Source organism: Protomyctophum parallelum (assembly GCF_964188405.1).
Source record: "Protomyctophum parallelum genome assembly, chromosome: 5".
Classification (NCBI taxonomy): Eukaryota; Metazoa; Chordata; class Actinopteri; order Myctophiformes; family Myctophidae; genus Protomyctophum; species Protomyctophum parallelum.
Window position 1 is genome coordinate 3,841,775 of NC_139702.1, and position 23,656 is coordinate 3,865,430.

The window sequence follows — 23,656 nt, forward strand, 5'->3', positions numbered from 1 at the left end:
CTCCTTCAAAACCGCTCTCAAAGGGCACCTACGGATGGCTGCAATTCGAAACTGGCCTCTGTAAAATCTGAATCCCCCCCCCCCACCCCATTTCCCCTCACTGTATATGTATCTTTTCCCTTTTTGCTTCCCATATGATGAATTCCTGTTCTGTTCTTTAGCTACATAGAAGTGTCTATTTGTATGTCTCTAAATGTTTTGATGAATTGAACAATGTGGACCCTGTTGTAAACAAGTGTAATGCTTAATTGGGTCGTCCACTCACAGTTAACAGTCTTTGTATTGAGTTTGTGCTTAAAATGTACTGTAAATTCTACAAACTGTTAATAAATATTTCAATCAATCAATCAATGAAGTAAAAAGTTTGAATATGGAGATAAGAGGTTTCTGTGACAAACAAACAAAGCTTAGAGGTGCTCAGACAGACATACACAAGTAAGACGCGCAAACGCGTGAAGCGAACGCAGCTCGTGTGTGTGTGGTTGTGTGTGTGTGTGTGTGTGTGTGTGTGTGTGTCTGTGTGTGCTACAGCTGCGCCCTGTGTGTGTGTGTGTGTGTGTGTGTGTGTGTGTGTGTGTGTGTGTGTGTGTGTGTGTGTGTGTGTGTGTGTGTGTGTGTGTGTGTGTGTGTGTGTGCTACAGCTGCGCCCTCTGGTGGCGGGCCGGTGGTGTAACAGCGTGACACACACACACACACACACACACACACACACAGACATTCAGCCCTTGCTGTCATAGTAAGTGGCTCACTGCGTTCGCAATTATGTTGACAACAGCCTAATGTTCCTTTAGACATAATAGTTGTTGTAGCAGTAGTGCTATTCTGCTTTCTGGACAGTGGTGAAAAGTACACTTTATCTACTGTAGTACTGCACTCACATTTCTTGCTGATTTTACTTTATTTCAATTCCATTCCATATTCCATTCCATTTCAGAAATAAATATTATACTTTTACTATATACAATGTACCAGCTTTATTAGTAATACTAAAAATATGTGTTGCTGTAGGAGCCCAGATCAGCACGATGCTCTGTCTCCACTAGTATAGATCATCTTTAATAAACAATGTATGATTTATGTATTCAGAGTAGGCCTACAACAATTAAAGCCTAGAAGTTATCGGAGGCTATTTTAATCGCATGAATATTGGTTAAATTGTGTAATAATATGCATTTACCAGATAGTTAAACTCCATCAGCCGGTTCAAACCACATGGAAGTTATGTGGAACTAGTCACCGGATGTTATGGTTGTTCAATGTTCACCATCTGCAGGATTTCCGGGTTGATTTTTCTTTTTACCTTTCACAATAAAAGCTACACGAACATGTTAGTTATTATATTTTGTTTAATTTGTTTTTGCGCAAGCTTCTCGTGGTTTGCAGTTCGATTTTAAATAAAGAAGAATTGCAGTTTTTAATTTGGTAAAACTATCAAATATCAAAAGAACTATTAAATATACACTATACATAAAAGTGTGAGTTACACGCTTCACGCTTGTGCAAATAATTACATATTAAATAGCAGCAGATATAAAATATGGATTAGATCAAATGTATGGGAAAGGGAATGTTAGATATGTCCAGAGTAGTATCAAATATTAAGTATGTAATGTAATAATATTTGATACTACTCTGGATATGTCTATAGGCCTACCATTGGAGCATGTAAGGCTGACATTGCCATCTAGTGGTCACATTTACATTTCTGAATCGCTTCCTTTGTTTATTTTCCCCTAAAATAATGACAGTTGAGTTGACCATAGTTGAAACAGACAGTGTGGCAGGGCTAGAGATACAGTAAAACCAATTTGCTCTTAAATTAAAAACTACTCAGCATTACCAGTAGCCTATCAACAATAAGTCATACTGTAGATCTATCCCATGGCAATGTTGGTACTATTATTATATTTATACTTCTACTGTGTATCACTTCGATGAAATGAGTAAAGATTGTCAACTTTCTATTATATAGCTTGCTTTTGCACAAATTGACGAAATTGATTGATTGAATAATTTTATTTCACAGTATGTAGAATGGGTACATTTCAAAGGAAAGCACAAGTCAATACAAAAACTGCTACTTTGAGGACAAACCCAAAAAGCACTAGACTTGTTTACATCAAGGTCCTCCATGTTCAATTCATCAGGACATTTAGAGACGTACAGATACACTTCTATGAAAAAAACAGGAGATAATATTAAGAAAGAAAAAAAATGGATACACATGTACAGTATGGGAAAAAGGGGGTTTTATTTTACGGGAGCCAGTAATCAAATTGCAGCAGTACGTAGGAGCTCTTTGAGAGCACTTTTTAACCCATTCTGACCTGAGATCAGATTCTAAAAATGTCTATTACATCCTGACAGTTTCATTATTAACCCATTCTGACCTGAGATCAGACTCTAAATGTCTTCGATTTAAAAAAAAATAGCAGACCTACAAGCTCGTAGCGCGCCACTCGGTGGCACGCTACGAGCTTGAAGATCTGCTATTTTTAAATAGCTAAAGCTTAACGTAATGCTAACACCAAAAGGGGTTGCTGCCTAGAATGGGTTAAGGAGTCAAGGGATTCACATTTCTTAAAGGCTGTTGGTAGGGTGGTGTTCCACATTTTAGTGGCATAGGATGAATATGTCTCATGAAATGAATTTAATCCCTTGTTTGAGCCGTATCTGAGTTGGCACATAGTTTGTTGAACTCCCTCTGGTGTTGAGTGTGGACTGTGTTAACATTTAGGAAGTATTTTTACAGGTACATGGTACCATCCTCTTAGCAGACCTAGTATTGAACAGTACTTTTCTGTGCTTTTTCCGCAAATGTTAATAAAGTATTTAATCAACTGGCCAAAGAGAAAAGCACTATTTCTTGAAGCAAATAAGGTACTTCATTCTACATGTGCAATAATTCATGCACAATGCAGTTTACAAATATACAGTACATTTGTTTTATGTAGTAATGTGATGTCAACTTACACACTGCATTTCATCATCTTCGCATTAACTCCACACATGGGGGTCATTATCTGTACAGCTCACACTATGATTCCAGATCATAATGCATCATCACGTCTGTCTGATGAGGCTTGAAAATGTGTCTAAAAATCACATTTCAACTGTTACATGAATTAATATTGGACTGTTAGACATTACAGGTAAGGTAATAATGAGTGTTTAACCACTTCGATAAGGAAGAAACATCCACACTTTGAAGACGTTCATGAATTTCAGCTCGTCTGCCTTCCTCAGCGTTACACACTTGAGTAACACTGAGGAAAGGTATGTGTATTTTACATTTACTTGTTTGCTTGTTCATTGTATAATTATAGTTCAATGTTGTCTTCATGATTTGACTCCTGAATGAAGGAGCTGGGACTCTGGTGCAACGCACATGTCCTGGGCCTGATGAGAGCAGGAGTGGACCTGGTGAGACGTAGGAGGGGACCGGACAGGAGACAACCCACAGAGCCTAGGCCCTCCATGTGCCAGAAGTGTACCTCCCAGCCCTGGCAGAGTAGGTCTGGAGTAGTTCCAACGGATTGTGTGGCCTTGGTCTTTCCCTAATGGGACTGATTAAGCGTAGCTACTGGGACATACAGTAAGTCAGTACTTGATCACCCCGGCTGGGTCGCCTGAGCGAGGGGTATGATGTACGAGAGACCCGAAACCCCGATGACCTTGGGATACATCACTGAGGATACATGTGCATGTATTTTCTTTTCTTTTCTTCCTTTCAAATAGAACATGTAATCTAATCTAAGTTTTCAAAATGATTGTTTTGATTTTCGACATATCAGCCAAAACATAATCAGGTGGTCTGACTAGCACTCTCCGAAATCCATCCCTTATCCCTAACTTTGCCCCCTTTTTATTTTACTATTTTGAAAAACATTTTTGAATAGTTAAAATAGCCAATCTACATCGAGCTTGTAGATTGGCTATTTTAACTATTCAAAAATGTTTTTCAAAAGTCGTTTAGGGATGCATGGAGGAAAATAGAGCCCTTCATCTCTTTTTTCTTTTTTTTTTACATGTCGACTCTCTGTTCTCTAGTTAAATGGAGAGGAACAACACACGGCTGTTTTTTCTTTTTTATCACCATTTAGCAGACCTACAAGCTCGTAGCGCGTCACTCGGTGGCGCGCTACGAGCTTGTAGGTCTGCTATTTTTCAATAGCTAAAGCATAACATGATGCTAACAACAAAATGGGTTCCCGTTCAGAATGGGTTAAGGGTCTGTAGTTATGGGTGTCTGTGGCCCAAATGTAGACCAAACTGGGGGTCCTACATCTTCTCATAGGTGAGTTCATGTCCACAGGTGGTGCATGTTTTCTTGTAGAGGTCTTCTTCTTCATCCAGCAGCTGTTCAGGTCCATATTCATGTTTGTGAACGCTGGTGTCTTTGGTCCACATGCTACTCCGTACTTCCCTGCGGAGCTCTAACACACACACACACACACACACACACACACACACACACACACACACAATGAAAACTAAACTGAAAGTGCACACTTGCGATAAGTCCACAAAATGTACACGAACTAGAAAGGTACTCTCAGTATATATTTATGTTCCAGTCTCCATTTCAGCATACAGTATACTGTATACATAATATACATGATAACTGATATCATACCCTGGGGCTGATAAATAACAGGGATATGACCATTGACCAACTCACAGTGAAGTCAAGACAAAGTCAATTGGAGGAATTAATCAAATAGTCAATCAATGTATTTATTTGTAATTAACTACAGCCACTATGTTCTTCATTTCAAAGCCACAGTGCTTAACCCATTCTGAACGGGAAGTCGGGAACCCATTTTGGTGTTGGCATCATGTTGTGCTTTAGCCATTGAAAAATAGCAGATCTACAAGCTCATAGCGCGCCACCGAGTGGCGCGCTACGAGCTTGTAGGTCTGCTATTTTTTGAAAAATCGAAGAACGACTGACATTTTTAGAATCTGATCTCAGGTCAGAATGGGTTAATCAGACCAGTGTGTCTCCAGTGGAAACCTCGTGTGAATCTGATCTCAGGTCAGAATGGGTTAAAACAAGAAAGGTTGTCTGTTCATAGGTACAGTAATAATGTGTTGTGTAGGGTTCATAGGTACAGTAATAATGTGTTGTGTAGGGTGTTGCTGAAACATCGGCAGATCTTTATTTACTCAAAACGCTCCCGCTGTGTAAAGACCTAACATTTTAAGGCCCGGACGGTTAGTTCAACCGTCTGGGCACCTAGGCTGCTGAGCCAGCCTGACGGCGTGCCGTGGGTTCGCCTCCCCATCCCCACGGCCTTTGGGCACCTAGGCTGCTGAGCCAGCCTGACGGCGTGCCGTGGGTTCACCTAGGCTGCTGAGCCAGCCTGACGGCGTGCCGTGGGTTCACCTAGGCTGCTGAGCCAGCCTGACGGCGTGCTGCGGGTTCACCTAGGCTGCTGAGCCAGCCTGACGGCGTGCCGTGGGTTCACCTAGACTGCTGAGCCAGCCTGACGGCGTGCCGTGGGTTCACCTATAGGCTGCTGAGCCAGCCTGACGGCGTGCCGCGGGTTCACCTAGGCTGCTGAGCCAGCCTGACGGCGTGCCGCGGGTTCACCTCCCCATCCCCACGGCCTTTGCCGTGTGTCTTCCCCCCCCCATTTCCTGTCAGACTACTTCCAACCTATCAATAAAAGGCAGAAAAAGCCACCAAAGATCTTTGACCAGTCTTTGACCAGCATAAGAAAAGGTTGAGAAAGAGTGTGAGATGTGTTTGTGTACAGACCTTTGACCTTCTTATTGAAGCGTCTTTGTTTGGTCACTTCTCTGTTCTCGTCCCTGGTCTCCCTAGCGGCCTCTAGAGCCTCCTCTGAGCCCCACACCTCCATACACCTCCTTTCTACCTGAACAAAACAAACACAGGCTTATGCAAAGTATGGCAATTTCACAGAATCCAAGTAAATCACCAAGGGTCAGCTTTGCAAACAATTACCGGTACATCCGATTATTGCATGGTCAAATTGACTTTTTTTGCAATGCAATTTCCAGCAGGGTTTACTGTCTTACATCTGTTATACAGTAACCGTGATTCTGGGTGCAGAAACAGAGTTGTAATAAACAGCATAATTAAATTAGGCCTACTGATGCATATTGTTGCTGTCAGAGGGAAACCACCTAACTCCATTTCTGAGGTTTTAGATTTTTTTTTTGCATAAATCAGTGGTATTGAACACCCTTTACGACTGTGTGTTGTTTCGAAAAAATATTGAACCAATGGAAAGTAGTAAAAAATGCTTTGGAGTTTGGACAAAACCTCTTAACTCCATTGGACCCTCAAACTGTCTGCTAAAGCAACTAACTCCACCACCTCTCCCCCTCTCATGGAAGTAATTGACAATATATAAAGTCACAACACTAACTTTGATGAGGCAGTATTGCTTTGTTAAAAATATAAAATTTTCTTAATTTATACATTTTTCATTTCCTGAAAAAGGAGTTATGTGGAAACCACTGACTGAATCTTCAGCCTTTATCACATGGCTTTTTCAGCAATATCATAAAATAAAAGGTCAACGTCAATGGTTAAATAAAGCCTAGACATTTTTCATTCATGTCACCCACACCCCAATTACAGCAAACAAAATAAATAAACTGATACAAATGATAACCGTATGAAATTAGATTAGATAAAAAGATGTAAATCCATTAGATTCATGTTCATACCTGTAGTTTGAGGTAGAGCTTCATGTCTCCCCAGAGGGGGTTGTGGGGGTTTTTCCTCAGTGTAAACCTGAGTGGAGGTTCTCTCTGGTCCAGGTCACAGTCTTTGAGTAAGTACAGCTTCTTGGCATCTGTACGGGAGATGAGCTTGTGTTTCTCATCGTTGTCTCTGAAAGAGAAAGATGAAATATGCATACAAGTTACAGGTTGGAACTTGGAACCCTCAGCCTCCCCAAACTGAATGGATAGAGACGGGCGGCTGCCCCAGTCTGTGTTGAAGTGTCTCTGAGCATCAATTTAATAAATAGATATTCATAGTAGTAGTATTAGTAGGGAGCGTACCTATGTTCCCCAGGTTCTATGTTCCCCACCATGCAAAAAAGGTTCTTTGTTCCCCACTTAGAATAAACCTAAACCTAAACCAGAAACCTAACCTAGTAATTTGAGTCATTCTAGTAAGACTAAAAGTATTTTCATAGCGCGCCAGCGAGTGGCGCGCTACGAGCTTGTAGGTCTGCTATTTTTTTAAACTGTCAGGATTTAAGACATTTTTTAAATCTGATCTCAGGTCAGAATGGGTTAATTTAGTGTAGTATTATTACAAATATTACCTGCAGTTGTCGCACACGGGCAGATCAAAACTGTTGCTGAGGTAGGAGTCCATGAAACGTTTGTCACATTCATCACACATCAAGTAGTCTGGTGCCATCACTGGAGCTGGAGATTAGATATACAAACACACTGATGTGATGTCACAGCCAAAGACCTAATAAACACACACACACGCGCACACAGCACGCGCGCGCACACACACACACACACACACACACACACACACACACACACACACACACACACACACACACACACAGTCCACACAGTAAAACACTAAGTTATTAAGTCATATTTGAATTTGATTACATTAGTAGGCTATACGCACTGAGTAAAATTAAAGCTGCAATAAGTAACTTATTTTATCATTATAAATTATTTGTATTTGTGTGGACTGTGGACGGTCGAATATGCTCCAATTATAACAGTTATAATAATAATTATAATAAGTACATCTGCAGCGATTGGAGGTTGTCTCCCTACTCTTCAATTTTTTAGATACTGAAACAGGTATCACTGCCTGAAGTTGATATAGGCTACTATAATAGTGCAACATTCCCTTTATTCACACACACACACACACACACACACACACACACACACACACACACACACACACACCACACACACACACACACACACACACACACACACACACACACACACACACACACTTACCTGGCTCGTGCACCACTTTCTTGACCCTGTTCTCCTCTTCTCCGCCCTCCTCTTCTTCAATGAAGAATCCAGCACCAGAGTCAATGGTCCTGGTCATTTTGGCCGGGGTCCCGCCCTCCACCGCGGCCACAGGTCGGCTCGCTAGTCGGGCTTGACGAAGCATCAGCGCCCGCTGTCTGTTCCGCTCGATCTTCGCCCGAACCGCTGCAGAGAGCTCGGTACGAACTTTGGGTGCATGCTCATGATGATCAGCTGCATCTGTCCCAGGTTCGGATGCACCCAAAGTTGGTCCGATCAGATGGTTCACCACCTCCGTTGATTCTACCGAATCCATCTTTGATTCCTTAATGTTAAATGTTACTTTATGATATGCATTTAATTGTTCACTTGGCTTTGTTCACTGGTCGTTGTGGATCACGGTGGCCACTGTCTGTTGGGCTGCAGCACGACAACAATGATGTCAATGATGGTGTTGGTGGTGAATGTTATTGTTCCGTTTCCTGCTGCTTCCGGGGTTGTGTGTAACTGTAGCTTGACGTTTGCGCCATCTGCTGGCCGTATAGTCTACCTACCACATAACTCTACCAATCCATGCTTCATCTGACAACCAGGTAACACAATATTCACTCATACTTATTTCTCACTTTATGTAGCTCTCTCCTTAACTGAAATGAAAGAATGAAACAATTGTCCTAGCTCACAATGATTACAAAAAAATAGATCTACTGCCAAAAGTCATATCCTGGCTGTCAGCTTGACAGCTTCCTGGCTGAAAAGAGGAAAACATTGAGATTTGGTCTGGTATTGCAGATTTGGTTAAGGGCATGGTTTAATCATTATTATTATTATTATTATTATCATTATTTATTTATTTTTTGTCTCCATTGCACAGTAGTAGGAGTAATGACATTTTGTGGCATCTTTGGTCTCGGGGGGGAGGGGTGGGTGGGATTGTTTGTTTTTGTGTTCCTTGCTTTTGCTGTTATGTGTTGTTTTATATGTGTTTTGTTTTCTTTAAGTCATTCATGTTGTTAACGTGTATTATTGTGATTTTTGTCTTAAAATAAAAAACATTTGATTAAAAAAAGAAGAAAAAAAAAAGGCAAAGTCACTGTCCACTGTGTACTTTGGGATGGACCATGTACTTTGGACCAGTAGCATGCTTCATCAGTGTAGGTCATAAAATATCATAGTTATGTCTCATGAATTTAACTAGGCCTAATTAAAAAAGGACTCCAGTTTTAAACTCTGATCACTTTTACCCTGATTTGTGAATCCTATAAACTCACTAACTGTATCCTCTCCCCTGTAGCTATAGTCAAGTGGATAGTATATCCTATCCCCTATAGCTTTCTTTCTTTCTTTCTAACAGTTTTGGACATACAACCTAATCTGGCTATTACCTCCGACAACAGAAATCAGGAAAATTGAACTGTGACAGCAGCAAAATATGTTTCAGTGCTCAGTATCGACTTCTTAAACAATTACAATAATTTGATCCACTACTGTGATCCAGTCAGTGTGGTTGTCCATCTATACCAGTGGTTCTTAAAGTGAGGCCCAGGGTTCCAGAGGGTCCCTGTAGAGTTGGCCGAGTGGCCTAGGCCCCAAAAATGAACAAGTTCAGGATTACCGGTTTTCTGATTCTTTATTTCTCTGAAAAATGAAGGCCTTTCCAATAAATAAGACTATGGAAAATAGATTTACAAAAACAAAGGAAACTTGAAGCACAACTAAAGACAACACACCATAAAGTGACAGCACTAAAGGCTATCCCTTAACTAAGGGCCCTGGCAGCTCTGTCTCTTGGCTGTTAACGCTTTGCCTGCCCAAGTACTACTGATTGTCTGTCCCTTGCAGCCTCCCTTTATAGGGAGTGGAACCTACCACAAGTGCAGATTCCATTTAAACATCAATTAGCTGTTACAGACATTTCCCATACCACAGGTATAATCTAATCTAACTATTAAATAAATGTTGTCCAGCATAATTTAATCACATTTCTAGGCGCCCATATAATCACAAATACTTTAACAACCAGAACACTGTTAAACCCATCATACACACACCCCTTCTCTTCTACAATACTTGTTACGTTCCTTAACCCTTCTTAACCAAATGGACTGGCCCTGCTCTGAGGAGTGACAGTACTGCAGAAGACAGACAGGTGACAAACATAACATACATTTCAGCTTTGTTCCAATAAACAGTGTTTAAATACACAGAATGTTTGAACCCCTGAAGTCTGTCATTTTTATAGTTGAATGTAACAGGTAAAAATCATGTACTAGTACTACCAAACCTCACTTCCCTCTTAGTGTGTGTGTGTATATATATATATATATATATATATATATAGGGCACGGGTTGCCCCATGACAGTCCCCAGCTAAATTATTAATAGTTAAGAACTAATAAGTGGACGCTTACAGGTCTGTAAGTCACTGTCAGAGCTAACAGGGGTCTATATGGCCTAATCATGCACACCAAAACCTTGAATATTTTCTGAATCGGCTTCAGGTTTTATTTTTTGTCAAAAGGTTTGAGAACTAACTGGCCTATACTATGATGCGAGCACAAAAGGTTTCTCCGACCTGGTAGTTGGCAGGTGGACAACGGCTCCTACTCAGCGATGGCTTTCCCAGTTATGGCTGATTAGACATGCAAGACATTCACCTCTTCCCCTGAAACTCTCTCTCCTCTGGACTTCATTCGCTCTCCTCTGGCTGTCTTTTATCCTCGCTGTTTTCATGTTTGAGGTTTTATTTGCTGATTGACAGCCCGGTTGACTGACTGACTGACTGCTCCCACCTGTGAGTTTGTTGACCATGACAGTGTGTATTACATATAGAAGTGGAAAGCAGTTCCCTGCCGAAGAGCCATTTCTCATGCAAATCACAGATGTCACGAGGAAAACTCTGAAGATATCTTTGAAGATATATTTTGGTAACATTGCTTTGTTTGTTCGTTTGTTCATTATTGAATTAATTAATTAATTAATCAATCAATCAATCAATCAACCAACCAATTCGTTCATTCATGCATGCATGCATGCGTTCATTCATTCATTCATTCCATAATCCATCCATCAATTTGACCAGACAAAATCATGTCATGATAAAACAAATCAATTTATTTGCAGCTGTACATGCTTATTACTGAACTGTAACATAAATGGACAGATTAAGAACATGACTTTGATAATTATAATAATTATTATTAATCAAATAATATTTCATATTGTATTTATTCCGGCAATCACAATATATGTGCATCGTTCCAGCCATGCATCACAGACAGGAGAACACCATTGGGTGTTACTGTAAAACCTGTGTTTGTGACACACCGTAGGAATGCTATATCATAAATTAATATGAAATACAGTCAGACAGATAATAGAATCAGGAGTTATGTTTATTGGTGTTCTGCTCAATTGTGAAACGTCATTACAATATCAGGGTGACATCCCCAATGACATGCCACTAAGCAATTTTTACAAATCCGTGCCTCTGCTTTTGATATCACAATTTATCAGTTTGATTAAAATGTAACATTAATATGGGAGTCCCTATATCTCCCTATTTCTACAGACAATGCAATGCTGCTCAGATGGTATTATTATTATGCTGATATTTTGCTATTTGTCATATGAAGACATGTATAAGGCATAAATGTAGCCTTAGACATTATTTACAGACTGATCAACGACCTGTGAGTGACTCGTGTCAGTAATGGGAGTGGGAGTGGGATTGGGATTGGGAGTTCTGGGCCAACTGGCATAAGGACACTGAGGAACCCACTCCGAAGCCTGCATACAGGGGCTCAGAGAACTGGGCCTTGAACCTGCAGACAAGGTCCATGGTGTCGGACACCGAGTAAAAAGCCACAGTGTTGCCGGCATAGTCGAGGTACACGCCGATGCGCTTGGCCCTCGGGGCGTCGGGTAGCTCGCGGTCCACCTTGTTGTGCCAGGCCGAGTACCCGGAGTCGGAGCACAGCAGGCTCCACGACTTGTCGTTGTATCCCAACAGGCTGTGAGAGTTCTTGCCCTTTCGACTGATGCTCTTGTAGGCCACACCGATAGAGAACTCCCCGCTCCACTCTGTCTCCCAGTAGAAGCGGAAGCCAGTCATGGCCTCCCTGCACAGCACCTGGGAGAAGCCGTCGAAGCGCTCCAGGTGCTCAGGGTAAAACTGGACGTTTTTCCTGCGCGTCACCCTTTGGTTTCCGTCCGACAGAACCAGCTCTTTGTAGACTGTGTTTGAGTCAAAGTTGAGTTTACTGGCATCTGAGAAAGACATCATTAATGTTAATGTGATCGCACGTACTCGAGCCTAGAATAAAAATACCTACTACAACTATAGGACAGCCCAGTATGTCTCGGAAGAACCACTTGGTTTTATGGGGCCCTGACATTAAGGCTTAATTGCGAATGCAGTGAGCCACTTACTATGACAGCAAGGGCTGAATGTCTGTGTGTGTGTCACGCTGTTACACCACCCGCCCGCCACCAGAGGGCGCAGCTGTAGCACACACGCAGGGCGCAGCTGTAGCACACACACACACACACACACACAACCACAAACACTACACCACCCGCCCGCCACCAGAGGGCGCAGCTGTAGCACACACACACACACAGGGCGCAGCTGTAGCACACACACACACACACACACACACACAACCACACACACACAAGCTGCGTTCGCTTCCCGCGTTTGCGCGTCTTACTTGTATATACAGTACCTTTATTTCATGACCCTTTCCACAAGTGTCGCTCAACAAAATGGTTTCCTGCCGACCTGGAGACTGCAGTTTATACATCTTCAGGCTTTATAGAGTTTAGGTCAGACAACTCAAGAAGGATGTAATATATATATGTATTGAATATAAATGAGCAATGCAGTATATTTATTATGGTTTGGCGATGTATTGGATCTGCTTTTTAGGTACTCAGATCAAGCACATCAGTCCCGGCCATAGGGACTCCGAATCCCCCGTACCTAAACAGTAGATCCAAAACGACAGGTGGTAGCTGGGGTGGAGGTGGGAGCGCAGTAAGGCTGTACCCTAGCCCTTATTTTAGGACTCGAACTTCGGCAGGAATTTCCGAGTGAACATTCGGACCATTTGTTTCTAATTAATTAAAAAAAAAACCGTCTCGATCCGAGCGCACAGCGCGTCTCCCCCGCTCTTTATCAATCTCTCTCTCTCCCAACCCGCAGCTGCGTAGAGCCCCGACGGCTAGAGGCCCCGAGAGTTCTCCCTGAAAAATGTTTAATATTGCAGCCCCGCCAGGCGCCAGCCCGTTCCGTCGCAGACTCGCAGTTGATTTTTCGCCTATTGCAGTCGGTTAGGGGGGACCCCCCAGGGGGGTTTCGACGGCGCATGGCGTCGCTTCCTCGGTGTCACTTCTTCATGATCCGCGACGCCCGGTCGCGGCCGTCCATCCCGTCGTGGGCTCCCCTGTTGGTCTTTGTCCCCCTATACTGCTGCTCAAACCCGGCCGTCAGAACGATTCAACGTGGAAATAATGTTGCAAAACAAAACAACAGCCTGCCCTAGACTGTAAGGAAAGGAATAGGACCTTGGCGCAAAACATCATATTTACCCTGCTCTTCAATGTGTTCTTACATGATCCTCCATTTTACGATTTAAACTCTAGGGTCCTGATTCTTCAAAAACGAAATGCGCCAGAGTGTAACGGTGGCGGAAACAGATATCGTATTTATCCGTCCGATCAAGCTACGTTGAGATGACGTGTTATTCAGAGAGTGGTGTGTACCACAGGTGCGCAGGTGTATCGCAGGTGTATGTCATACTGAATGCAGCGGGTGCAAAGTGATCGGAAAAGCACCCGACAACCTCATCTGCATTGATCCACGCCCAATTTCATACCATAAAAGGCTTCAAGCATGACTCAGCAGACAGCAGTTTGTCTGAGATCACAGCCGCGGTCACTGCTATCGAAGCTTGCAACGGTGCGTGCTCCGCTGAAGCAATATAATTATAATTTATTTAATTAAGTTCGGGACCAAGGCGGGTGCTCTCTCACACCTATGCAGAGGTAAAACATATCCGATATTTAAAATATCGGATATGTCAATTGTCAATGCAAAAGTCGTCTTTTCAGAGAGAGCAAGAGAGGGAGGGGGGCTGCATGGGCCCTCGACACTGTTGCGATAAAGAACAGTAGCCCATAGCCCCATACATTCATAAGTAAATATATTATAGGCCTACCTCGTAGGCCTGGGATCCTCTTGTCTGAAGAAATTATAATCCAGTGAGTTTATCCAGTGAGTTAAACTATTCTGTGTGTGGCATCCATGTGATCAATATCAATAGGCCTATACATTATTATAAATTCTGTCTGTCTGTCCGTCATGTTCACGAGTGGAGGTGAGCTGGTTTAAAACTGATATGACTGGCCGACTTTCAAACACGCTGCATTCATTAGGCTATAAATGTGGTCTTCTATTTTTTTATATAGGGCTAATTAGCCCTATTCATTTTCCAATGTGAATCGGATCGGCAGCACGCTGCTGTCTGCCCCCCCCCCCCCCCCCACACACACACACACACACACACACACACCGAAACAACGTTAGATTCGTACAGTGCAAAATGCAGATAAGTGTAGGCCTATATATGTTCTTATTATAATTGTGAGTTTGTTTTTTAACATGCAGTCCGCGAGAGCCGATCTACAAGCTCACAACGCGTTGCACTGCGAGTAGCCTAGAGAAGGCTGTCCAGTGAGCAGCGCAATCGCGCATGCATGCTATAGAAATATCCTAATAAATAAATAAAAAGGTGTCGGGGCTTGCAGGGGCAGTTTCCTTATGGGACTATATAGGCTAACTTGCCTCTAGAATGCATGCATTATAGGCATACAAGTGCACTCGGCTTTTATATATATATATATATATATATATATATATATATATATATATATATATATATATATATATATCGTTTTTTTATGTGCTGATCGACCAATATGTTGGGGGCACATGCCTACATATTTTATCTGAGATTTGGGGACTATTTATTGATTCAGCATGAAGACTAAAGCCTTCTGAATAAATCTATATGCAAGTGTATGCTTCCGCAAAGTTCTCCGCCACCTAAAGAGGTGGCGGAGGATTTAGCGGAGTTACCGACGAACCAAAGTCAGCGTCAAGTTCACGGCCATTTCCATGAATTCCAAATTAATGTGGGAAATCCACGTAAATGCCTTTCCGCCAGCGTCACGGCAATATATCAGCGGAAACACGTTGAAGAATCAGGCCCAAGGTGAGTAAATTAATTTAATATGAAACAAGCCCAAATTGATTAAATTAATGAATTACCAGCTGCATTATTATTATCTGTGGGTCTGCTGCTGACGTTATGCCACTTTTTAGCTGCACTCCGCTGTTATGCTCAAATTAGTGTCCCTAAAGACGAGGCAGCCAATCAGAACTGCTCGACTAGCCATGTGCACATGGGGAGTTTGGAGAGGGACAGCACAACAAGGAGATAGACATAACTTCTGACAGGAATGCACTAGAAACTTACTTTTTTTTACATGCTCATATCACATTCTCGCCGAGATATATTTTCGAGTTAATAAAAAAGGAAAAAATATATAATATTTATTTTTATAAAAAATAAAAAAATAAAAAAACAAATGGTTCATACCCATTAATTAAGATTCGAGTGCCAACCCTAACGAGCGAACATTCGAACCTTGAATGTTTGGGGACAGCCTTAGAGCGCAGCAGGTTTGTATACAGCGGCACGCTGATGCAGCAGCAGCAGCAGAATTGAGCGCAGATTGTATACAGCGGCACACTGATACAGCAGCAGCAAGCAAGCAAGCAGGCAGAGGAATGCAAACCTCCGGTTAAAGTAGCCGCTATGAAGATGGAGTGAGCGTGTGATTGGCTGAGTGAATCATGTGAATGAGAGCGTGATGCTGAGGCGGCCCAATTAACGGCCGGCAGCAACTGCACTGAGGTTCCCTGACTGAACTTGCTCTGCGCAGCATGTCTACGACAGGCACAAATGCTCATTACACCTATAGGCTTAGGTTTAGGGTTAAGCCCAATTCATGCTCCTTCCGATGTCCGCACATTTGTTTCGGAAAGTGAGGTGATAGAACTACAAATGGATCATCATTCAGAATTTCGGATGGGTGGTCACAGAACTTTTTTCTCAGAACTTGTGCACCCACAGATGTCCTGTTGGGAAAGCCTGACCGGACCAGAAGTTTTTTCTGACATTGAAAGGAGTATTATTGGCCTTTAGGCTGTAGGGTATAGGGTTCATTTGGGGGTTAGGGTTAAATTTGGGATTACGGTCAGGTAGTATGGGTGTGTTTCTGACACTGCAGTCCCCTGCTCAACACCTGGGTAAACTCCCTGTTAGCAGCCAAAAGCAACATATCTCAATACTGTCAGAATTCCACTGCATGTGAAGATAAAGGAACCAAAACGATGGACAGAATACTCACATCTCAGAAAGTCTGCTCTGCTTTTTGGCTCCTGAAAATCTGCCCTTGAAGGAACTGTGTGGAGAATATAGAATCATCAAACATGTCATCAGTAAGTGTTTGACATTGAAAACCATATTTGGAAATGTAATAAAGTAACGTCTTTCTAATAAATAATACATTTAATGAGAAATTATGTTGCATGCAGACAGACACATATTGCAGCGTGGCTCTGTAGGAGTCTAGCCATATTAATTAATTAATTAATTCATTCATTCATTGTATAATGGAAGTCAATTAAGCTCTAGACAGACAGACAGACAGACAGACAGTGATTGATTGATTGATTGATTGATTGATTGATTGATTGATTGATTGATTGATTGATTGATTGATTGATTGATTGGGTGCATAATTCTGCAACAGAAACTCACCTTTGAGTCGCTTGTCTCCACCTCTTGGTAAAAGTATGTACACAGGTGTTTCACTGACTGTGAAAATGAGATTAAAACAAGTCTTTAGTGTAAATTGAATATTTTTCAATATAACTGTGTGTGTGCGTGCGTGTGCACGTGTGCACTGCGTGTGCGTGCGAGTCTAATCTACACACGTTATTCAATTTAACGGTAACATCTTGGACAGATGCATATATGCATGCATATGCTCAGTGTATCTAACCTGTCTTGGAGATTTTGCTCAGTTCCTTCTTGCAAATGTCGTCCACGTGTTCCTTCATGTCTGAGGCAGTCTTACTCATCTCACCGAAGGAGAACTGAGGGTTGATCAACACCTTGGGGACCATGGGCTCAGGAGGAACACACAGTGTAGGGAAATTCTAGGGAAACAACACAACTTAATATATTTCAAGCTTCTCGATCTGCTACTTTTGCCATTTTTGAATTTGAATCCTGAAAACAGTTTTGGACAGTTTTGGTGAAACGCATGCACTGGAATCTCAAAGAAATAATGAGAGGTGATCAGTTTCTATGAGAGGATATAAGTCAAGTAACTACCAATAACCACTATAGTTTGGGGGAATAGTTTGCTATGAGAAAAAAAAAAGTTTGAGAACCACCGTTCTAAAAGGTGCCCCTCCCCCCTCCGGTTCTTTTATTAAATTTTTTATTTAACCTTTATTTAACCAGTAAAAACACATTGAGACTGTGTCTATTTTACAAGTGGGAATAAAATTACACTTCAATGCTACATCGAATATTATAGAACAGCAAATAAAACAAAAACCATCCATCATGACACCTCAAAATGAAATAAAAACAACAAATCACCAAAGTGCTAATCTTTTAGTGGCAGGGCAAATACACAATGTACAAAATATAAACAGAGATAATAAATATGGCGTGAACAAAGGCTAGTACATATATCCAAATATGTGCAGGTGTTGTTTAGCCCTGGTCCAGTGCTTACAGCGAGCCTCTCTCTGACGCCCTGTGGAGCCCTCTGGTCATATTTACACTCCCGTACGCTGTTTTTCTAATACATCAAATAAACAAAACGATGTAAACACTCACCGAAACAAAGCCTGCTAGACCTTAAGGTAAAAGTCTATTCTCGAACCTGGGAAGCGTCTCAGGTCCCCAGTTTCTCTCTAAAATGCACTTTGTGCCATTTTACTAACGCAATGTACCCTGAATTTAACTAGGTAACGCTATCCTACACTCGCGAACCGCCAGGATCACATTACTGGCGGTTGGGAGTGTAAATATGACCAGAGGGCTGTGGAAGGTACTTCCACAAGGCGTCAGAGAGAGGCTCGCTGTAAGCCTTGGACCAGGGCTAAGGTGTTGTTATACCTGCAGGAAGTGGATGTTGTCCTCGGTGTCGAGGATCTGCCGCAGCTCTGCGTCTCTCCGCTGCAGCTCCAGCACCTCCTGCTCCAGCCGCTCCACGTAGCCCTCGGCCTGGTGCATGGCCGCCTGCATGTTGGCCTTGATCAGCTGGTTGATCTCGGCGTGCCAGCGCTCCACCGCCTGCAGCATCTCGTGGAAGGTCTTGTCGCTGTCCGTCTGCGCGCGCTGAGCGTTACTCTATAAAAGGGGTGGTGGGTGCAGGCGGGCACTTGTCAAATCATGTCTGTTCACTTAACTCAGCGTGGGATGTTATTGCTGTGTGCAGTGGTGGAAAGTAACTAAGTACTTTTACTTAAGTACTGTACTTAAGTACAATTTTGAGGTATTTGTGCTTTACTTGAGTATTTCCAATTTCCAGTACTTTTACTTCTACTCCACTACATCTCAGAGCCAACATTTGTACTTTTACTCCACTACAATTATTTGAAAACTTTAGTTACTTTAGTTACTTTGGCGATTTTAATTTTGATTAGAAAACATAAACTAACCACTTCAACCCAATACATTTTGGCCATTTGAAAATAGCCGATTTACAAGCTCACAATGCGTCGCAACGCGACGCATTGTGAGCTTGTAGATCGGCTATTTTCAATAGACTTTGTACACATTTTGAACTTCTGAAGTGGGACATTCTGCAATATGAGTACTTTTACTTTTAGTACTTTAAGTACATTTTGATGCCGATACTTTTGCACTTTTACTCAAGTACATTTTCAATTCCGTACTTTTACTTGTAAAGGAGTAAATTGCAGTATTGGTACTTTTACTTAAGTAAAACAGTACTTTTTCCACCACTGGCTGCGTGGATGCAGCGATCACATAATGAGGAGTTCTCTCTCACACAAACTAAACACAAACATTTACAAAGTCAAATATTTTCTCTGTGAATCTGCAGTATATTCACAGAGAAAGTGTGTCATGTTAATGCTCGCAAAGCAGTTCAGTAAATAAAACACCAAAGTCAAATGTATAACATATAATGTAATGAACCTTTCATATAGAGGTGCACAGGCCTTACTTTGAGAACTTCCACGTTGTGTCTGAGTTCCTGAAGTTCCTTCATCCTCTCCTGAATGATGTGCTGGACCTGAGACTGGGTCACCACCAGGACTTTCTGATAGGAACATTGGGCCGATAAGAAGACAATGAGTGACTACATCTCAATACAAGAAATACATTTAGACAGTATAAGACCAGGGGGGCAGTCAGACAGATATTTTGTGAAGCCTGAAACTCCTGAAAGTTCATATAATGGCCTGTTGTGGCGCTGTCACTGGACCCAGAAAAACCCATAGCCCCATAGAAGTCCATGTATTTGGGCCCAACTTCACCTAGACTGTATTACCTTAATAATTTCTGCTTCCAGTCACTAGTTTAAAGTCTCATTTCTAATGTCATAATATTCTTTTTGGAAAATTATGGTCCCATTTATAAAATAAATGACCATAAAGTCACGTATGTTCTGAGGGGCGTGGCTACCGTTACAGTCTATGATCGGGAGTCCCCACCCACTCGAGTCAAAATAAAAACCAACGGAGAAGAAGGGGGGAAGTCCCGCCTCGTTGTCTGGGCAGCCAATGGCCAGCTGGGCCCAAACGGAGCCAGCCAATGGCCAGCTGGGCCAAAACGGATCTAGAAAGATGGCGACTTACAGTGCAGGAATAACAGGCTTCATTATACGTCCATGTTAGACCCGGGGAACGCTTTGTCCATTTTTTTACAGTCAATGTATAAGACACACTAGGGATACACAATTATGGCCAAATAATGATTATCAGTTGCTAATTCTGCCCCACTCAGTTTAAGGTTTATATACATATTGTTTTACTATATAAAATAAGATGTGCCCCCTCGCAATTTTCAACTGCCTCGTCAGTCATTTCAGGCTTCTTTCTGTAGCTAATAGCAGTAGATGTGCAATTTGTGAATGAAGCTTAAATCAGCGTGAGGTGAGCTGTGATTGGCGTAGCAGCATCAGCTGATCTGTGTGGTTCACTGGGACTCGTCTACTGTTGTGAGGACAGAGATAGGGGCAGAGACAACCCGTTCCTATTCACCTATTTCCTGGGCTGTGTGTGTTCCACTTCCTGTCGATTTCATTGGATATCATTGGTCATCTGACCAGTTTCATTAAATTTCATTGGATCAAATCGACAGGAAGTGGAACACACACAGCCTAGGATACGGCTGGCCTCTTTGGCACCATGCAGCAATAATGAAACCAGTTAATCAGTTCTTCCAGTACCTGTCTAAATACTTCCTTAATGTAAACGAAGTCCACACCCACAACACCAGAGGGAGTGCAACAAACCATGTACAACCCAGATTCGGCACAAACAAGGGACTAAATTATTTTCGCTCCTATGCCACCAAAATGTGGAACGCCCTACCAACAGTCATTAAGACATGTGAATCCCTTGACTCCTTCAAAACCGCTCTCAAAGGGCACCTACGGATGGCTGCAATTCGAAACTGGCCTCTGTAAAATCTGAATCCCCCCCCCCCCCCCCCCCCCCGCCCCATTTCCCCTCACTGTATATGTTTCTTTTCCCTTTTTGCTTCCTATATGATGAATTCCTGTTCTGTTCTTTAGCTACATAGAAGTGTCTATTTGTATGTCTCTAAATGTTTTGATGAATTGAACAATGTGGACCCTGTTGTAAACAAGTGTAATGCTTAATTGGGTCGTCCACTCACAGTTAACAGTGTTTGTATTGAGATTGTGCTTAAAATGTACTGTAAATTCTACAAACTGTTAATAAATATTTCAATCAATCAAAAAACCAGTTCCAGGGCTAAACGTATAGTGGTATGTTAATTGTTTCAGGTTGTCAATTGGCATACTTGATATCCTCTGCAGACAGACAGACAGACAGACAGACAGACAGACAGACAGACAGACAGACAGACAGACAGACAGACAGATTGATTGGGTGACCTTAGCTGACATTACCTCCCTGGGGAATGTAATGAAAACAGTGATGCCAATGATTCACATGTAGGCACAGAACATCACAGTGACTGACTGTGTGATGAAGACTCGCCTGTTTGTCAGTGCGTTCCTCCTCGGCTGACGCAATGTTGTGGCCGCGGTGCTCCCTGACGGTGCACAGCACGCAGATGCACATCTGATCCGAGCGGCAGAACAGCTCCAGGCCCTTCTCGTGCTGCGGGCAGATCTTCCTGTCCAGGTGGCCAGTCTCGTCCACCAGTTTGTGCCTCTTGAAGGTGGCCGACTCGTAGTGTGGCATGACATGCGTCTCGCAGTAGTACGCCAGGCACATGAGGCAGGACTTGACGGCCTTATTGCGCCGGCCCACGCAGAAGTCGCACAGCGCGCCCTTGTGCATGTAGGGGAAGGGCGTGAGCTGCGGGAGCCTCTGCTCCAGGCTCACGTTGGGAAGGTTACGCCTCAGGACGGGACGCGGGGTGAAGGAAGCGCGGCACTGCGGGCAGCTGTACACCCCGATGTGGTCGAACTGGTCCCAGTACGTCTTGATGCAGTCTAGACAGTAGGTGTCTCCGCATGGGATGGTGACGGCGTCTCGCAGCGTATCCACACACAGAGGGCAGGAGAAAGGCTCCGGGGATTGGGGGAAATCGGACTCCATAATGGCGCTAACGGAACTGCTGAAAGTGGATCTGTACACCACAAATCTTAGTTAGTGTCACAAAGTCCAACTCTTGCTAAGCGATACACGACGTACGAAAGTAGCTAACAGACTCCAAATGCTGTGTGACCCGACAGGCGCTTTTCTATGGGTGTGAATCAAACGAGAGTTCAGTCCCTTCTCTAAGTACTTAAAGGCGAGGCTTTGTTTCTAGTATAAACAGTTTGGTTGTGGTTTCCCACAGTGTTGTCAACACCTGTATGAAAGTAAACCCGTCTGTGACCGTGACGGAATGTGCTTACGTTGTGGTAATTAAAGGTATACCGGTACTTACACAACGACAACATGCTTTTAAGTGAAACGGGGGAAAATGGGGGGAAATAAACATTGTTCAGGAACATAAATATTGAACCACTGTCAGCCTGGAATCCCGATATTGGGGAATGTCATTATAGGCTATACTGTAGGTGACATTAAAACAAGGCCACAGTGTGCATTGTGAGCTTTAAGATTATTAGTTATTAGGCTATTAGTTGTATTGTAACTGTATTGTGTGGATTGGATCGTTGTTTCTCATTGAATTATGTTTAATTTCAGGCAAAGATATGTTTTCTGAATAAAATCATTGTTAGGCTGGTGTGTTGGTGGAATATACACAGATCAAATAATAACATAAAATAAACACCAGTACCCTGTCTAAACTAAATTTTAAAGGATTTAAAAAAAAATCTGTATTGAGCAAGAGAAGACATTATTGTGTTCTTTATTCTTCACTTATCAGGTTATCATTCCCAGCATATATGAAGATAATGTCAAATGTGTGTCTGAATATATGAACTGAATCTGGATGAAGCCGTCATCCTGATCAGAAGCTGTGTACGTTAAGTGTTTCAGATGAAGCAGACATCTTCAATTTGAATTGTGAATAATAATGTCATGTCCACACCGTCTGTTGTAGACGTCACAGTACTAGAGTCACAACAACACATTCAATGACCTGTTCCAATGGTAACAAGAAGACTCACCCCGGTGCGTGCCCGTTTTTCCTCCCGGAATTTTCCCCAGTGAGGGGGATAACTTTGTAATATGCTATTGGCTGTTTGTATTCTTTTTGGAAAAATATAAAAAGATACTCCTGTGGAAAGGTTATTTAATATTACATTTATTGACCCTATAAACAATTTAGTATTATTTAGTATATGTAAGGTTTTGCCCCCTCAAATGGTACCTCGTCAGATAATCCCCACATATCCTACAACAACTTCTGTGAACAGACTTCACTGTAGTAGCTTTTCATAAATTATATTTGTACTTAGGCTGTCTGCTGTCATGAAAGTTTATAGTTAGAGAAATTCAAAATCCAGCCGTCTGCTGTTCAGCCTCTCCCACCCCTCACTGGGGAAAATTCTGGGAGGAAAACAGAAACGGGGTGAGTCTTCTTGTATTCGTTCCAATGTTCCAATAGAAACAAAGGCCATTGTGTGGCATTGCAAGGAGTCATGAAGGACTCAGATTCCCTTTACTGTCACTTAGGGTAAATACTCGTGAAAAGAACGTACGTTCGGAAGCTCCAATACAAAACACGACCTAGAACACTCAATAAACAATAAAACAATGCAAGAAAACGTATCTTTGAAAGCTTCAATTTACAATACAAACATGATAAAACGACCTAAAACAATAAAAAAAAAAGGGCAAGAATATCAATCGTTG

General features: G+C 42.3%; 2 protein-coding genes across 2 annotated transcripts; both read right to left on the minus strand.

The window, feature by feature from the left end:
• Positions 1–4,231: 4,231 nt before the first annotated feature.
• LOC310859420 (DNA repair protein complementing XP-A cells homolog) lies at positions 4,232–8,446 on the minus strand. The gene is made up of 5 exons (XM_083765956.1): positions 7,990–8,446; positions 7,311–7,416; positions 6,703–6,868; positions 5,765–5,882; positions 4,232–4,436 (listed from the first exon to the last, which is right to left on the minus strand). The coding sequence occupies exons 1-5, from the start codon at positions 8,321–8,323 to the stop codon at positions 4,282–4,284; spliced, it is 879 nt and encodes a 292-aa protein (XP_083622082.1). The 5' UTR covers positions 8,324–8,446; the 3' UTR covers positions 4,232–4,281.
• Positions 8,447–11,597: 3,151 nt separating this feature from the next.
• Positions 11,598–22,091, minus strand: ftr84 (finTRIM family, member 84). Its single transcript, XM_083764995.1, has 7 exons — positions 21,377–22,091; positions 19,351–19,446; positions 18,276–18,509; positions 17,143–17,299; positions 16,899–16,955; positions 16,486–16,539; positions 11,598–12,276 (listed from the first exon to the last, which is right to left on the minus strand). The coding sequence occupies exons 1-7, from the start codon at positions 21,941–21,943 to the stop codon at positions 11,714–11,716; spliced, it is 1,728 nt and encodes a 575-aa protein (XP_083621121.1). The 5' UTR covers positions 21,944–22,091; the 3' UTR covers positions 11,598–11,713.
• Between the last annotated feature and the right edge of the window lie 1,565 nt (positions 22,092–23,656).

Bases quoted from the DNA above. Each gene is read 5' to 3' on its own strand.
- ftr84 (XM_083764995.1), bottom strand. From the start codon at position 21,943: ATGGAGTCCGATTTCCCCCAATCCCCGGAGCCTTTCTCCTGCCCTCTG. The intron at 19,447-21,376 runs GCGAGTCTTCAT...TGTTCCTATCAG, and splicing joins AGGAACGCACTGACAAACAG to AAAGTCCTGGTGGTGACCCA. The intron at 17,300-18,275 runs GTATAACAACAC...TTGTTTCCCTAG, and splicing joins ACAACATCCACTTCCTGCAG to AATTTCCCTACACTGTGTGT.
- LOC310859420 (XM_083765956.1), bottom strand. From the start codon at position 8,323: ATGGATTCGGTAGAATCAACGGAGGTGGTGAACCATCTGATCGGACCA. The intron at 5,883-6,702 runs GTATGAACATGA...TGTTTTGTTCAG, and splicing joins AGCTCTACCTCAAACTACAG to GTAGAAAGGAGGTGTATGGA. The intron at 4,437-5,764 runs GTCTGTACACAA...TGTGTGTGTTAG, and splicing joins CTTCAATAAGAAGGTCAAAG to AGCTCCGCAGGGAAGTACGG.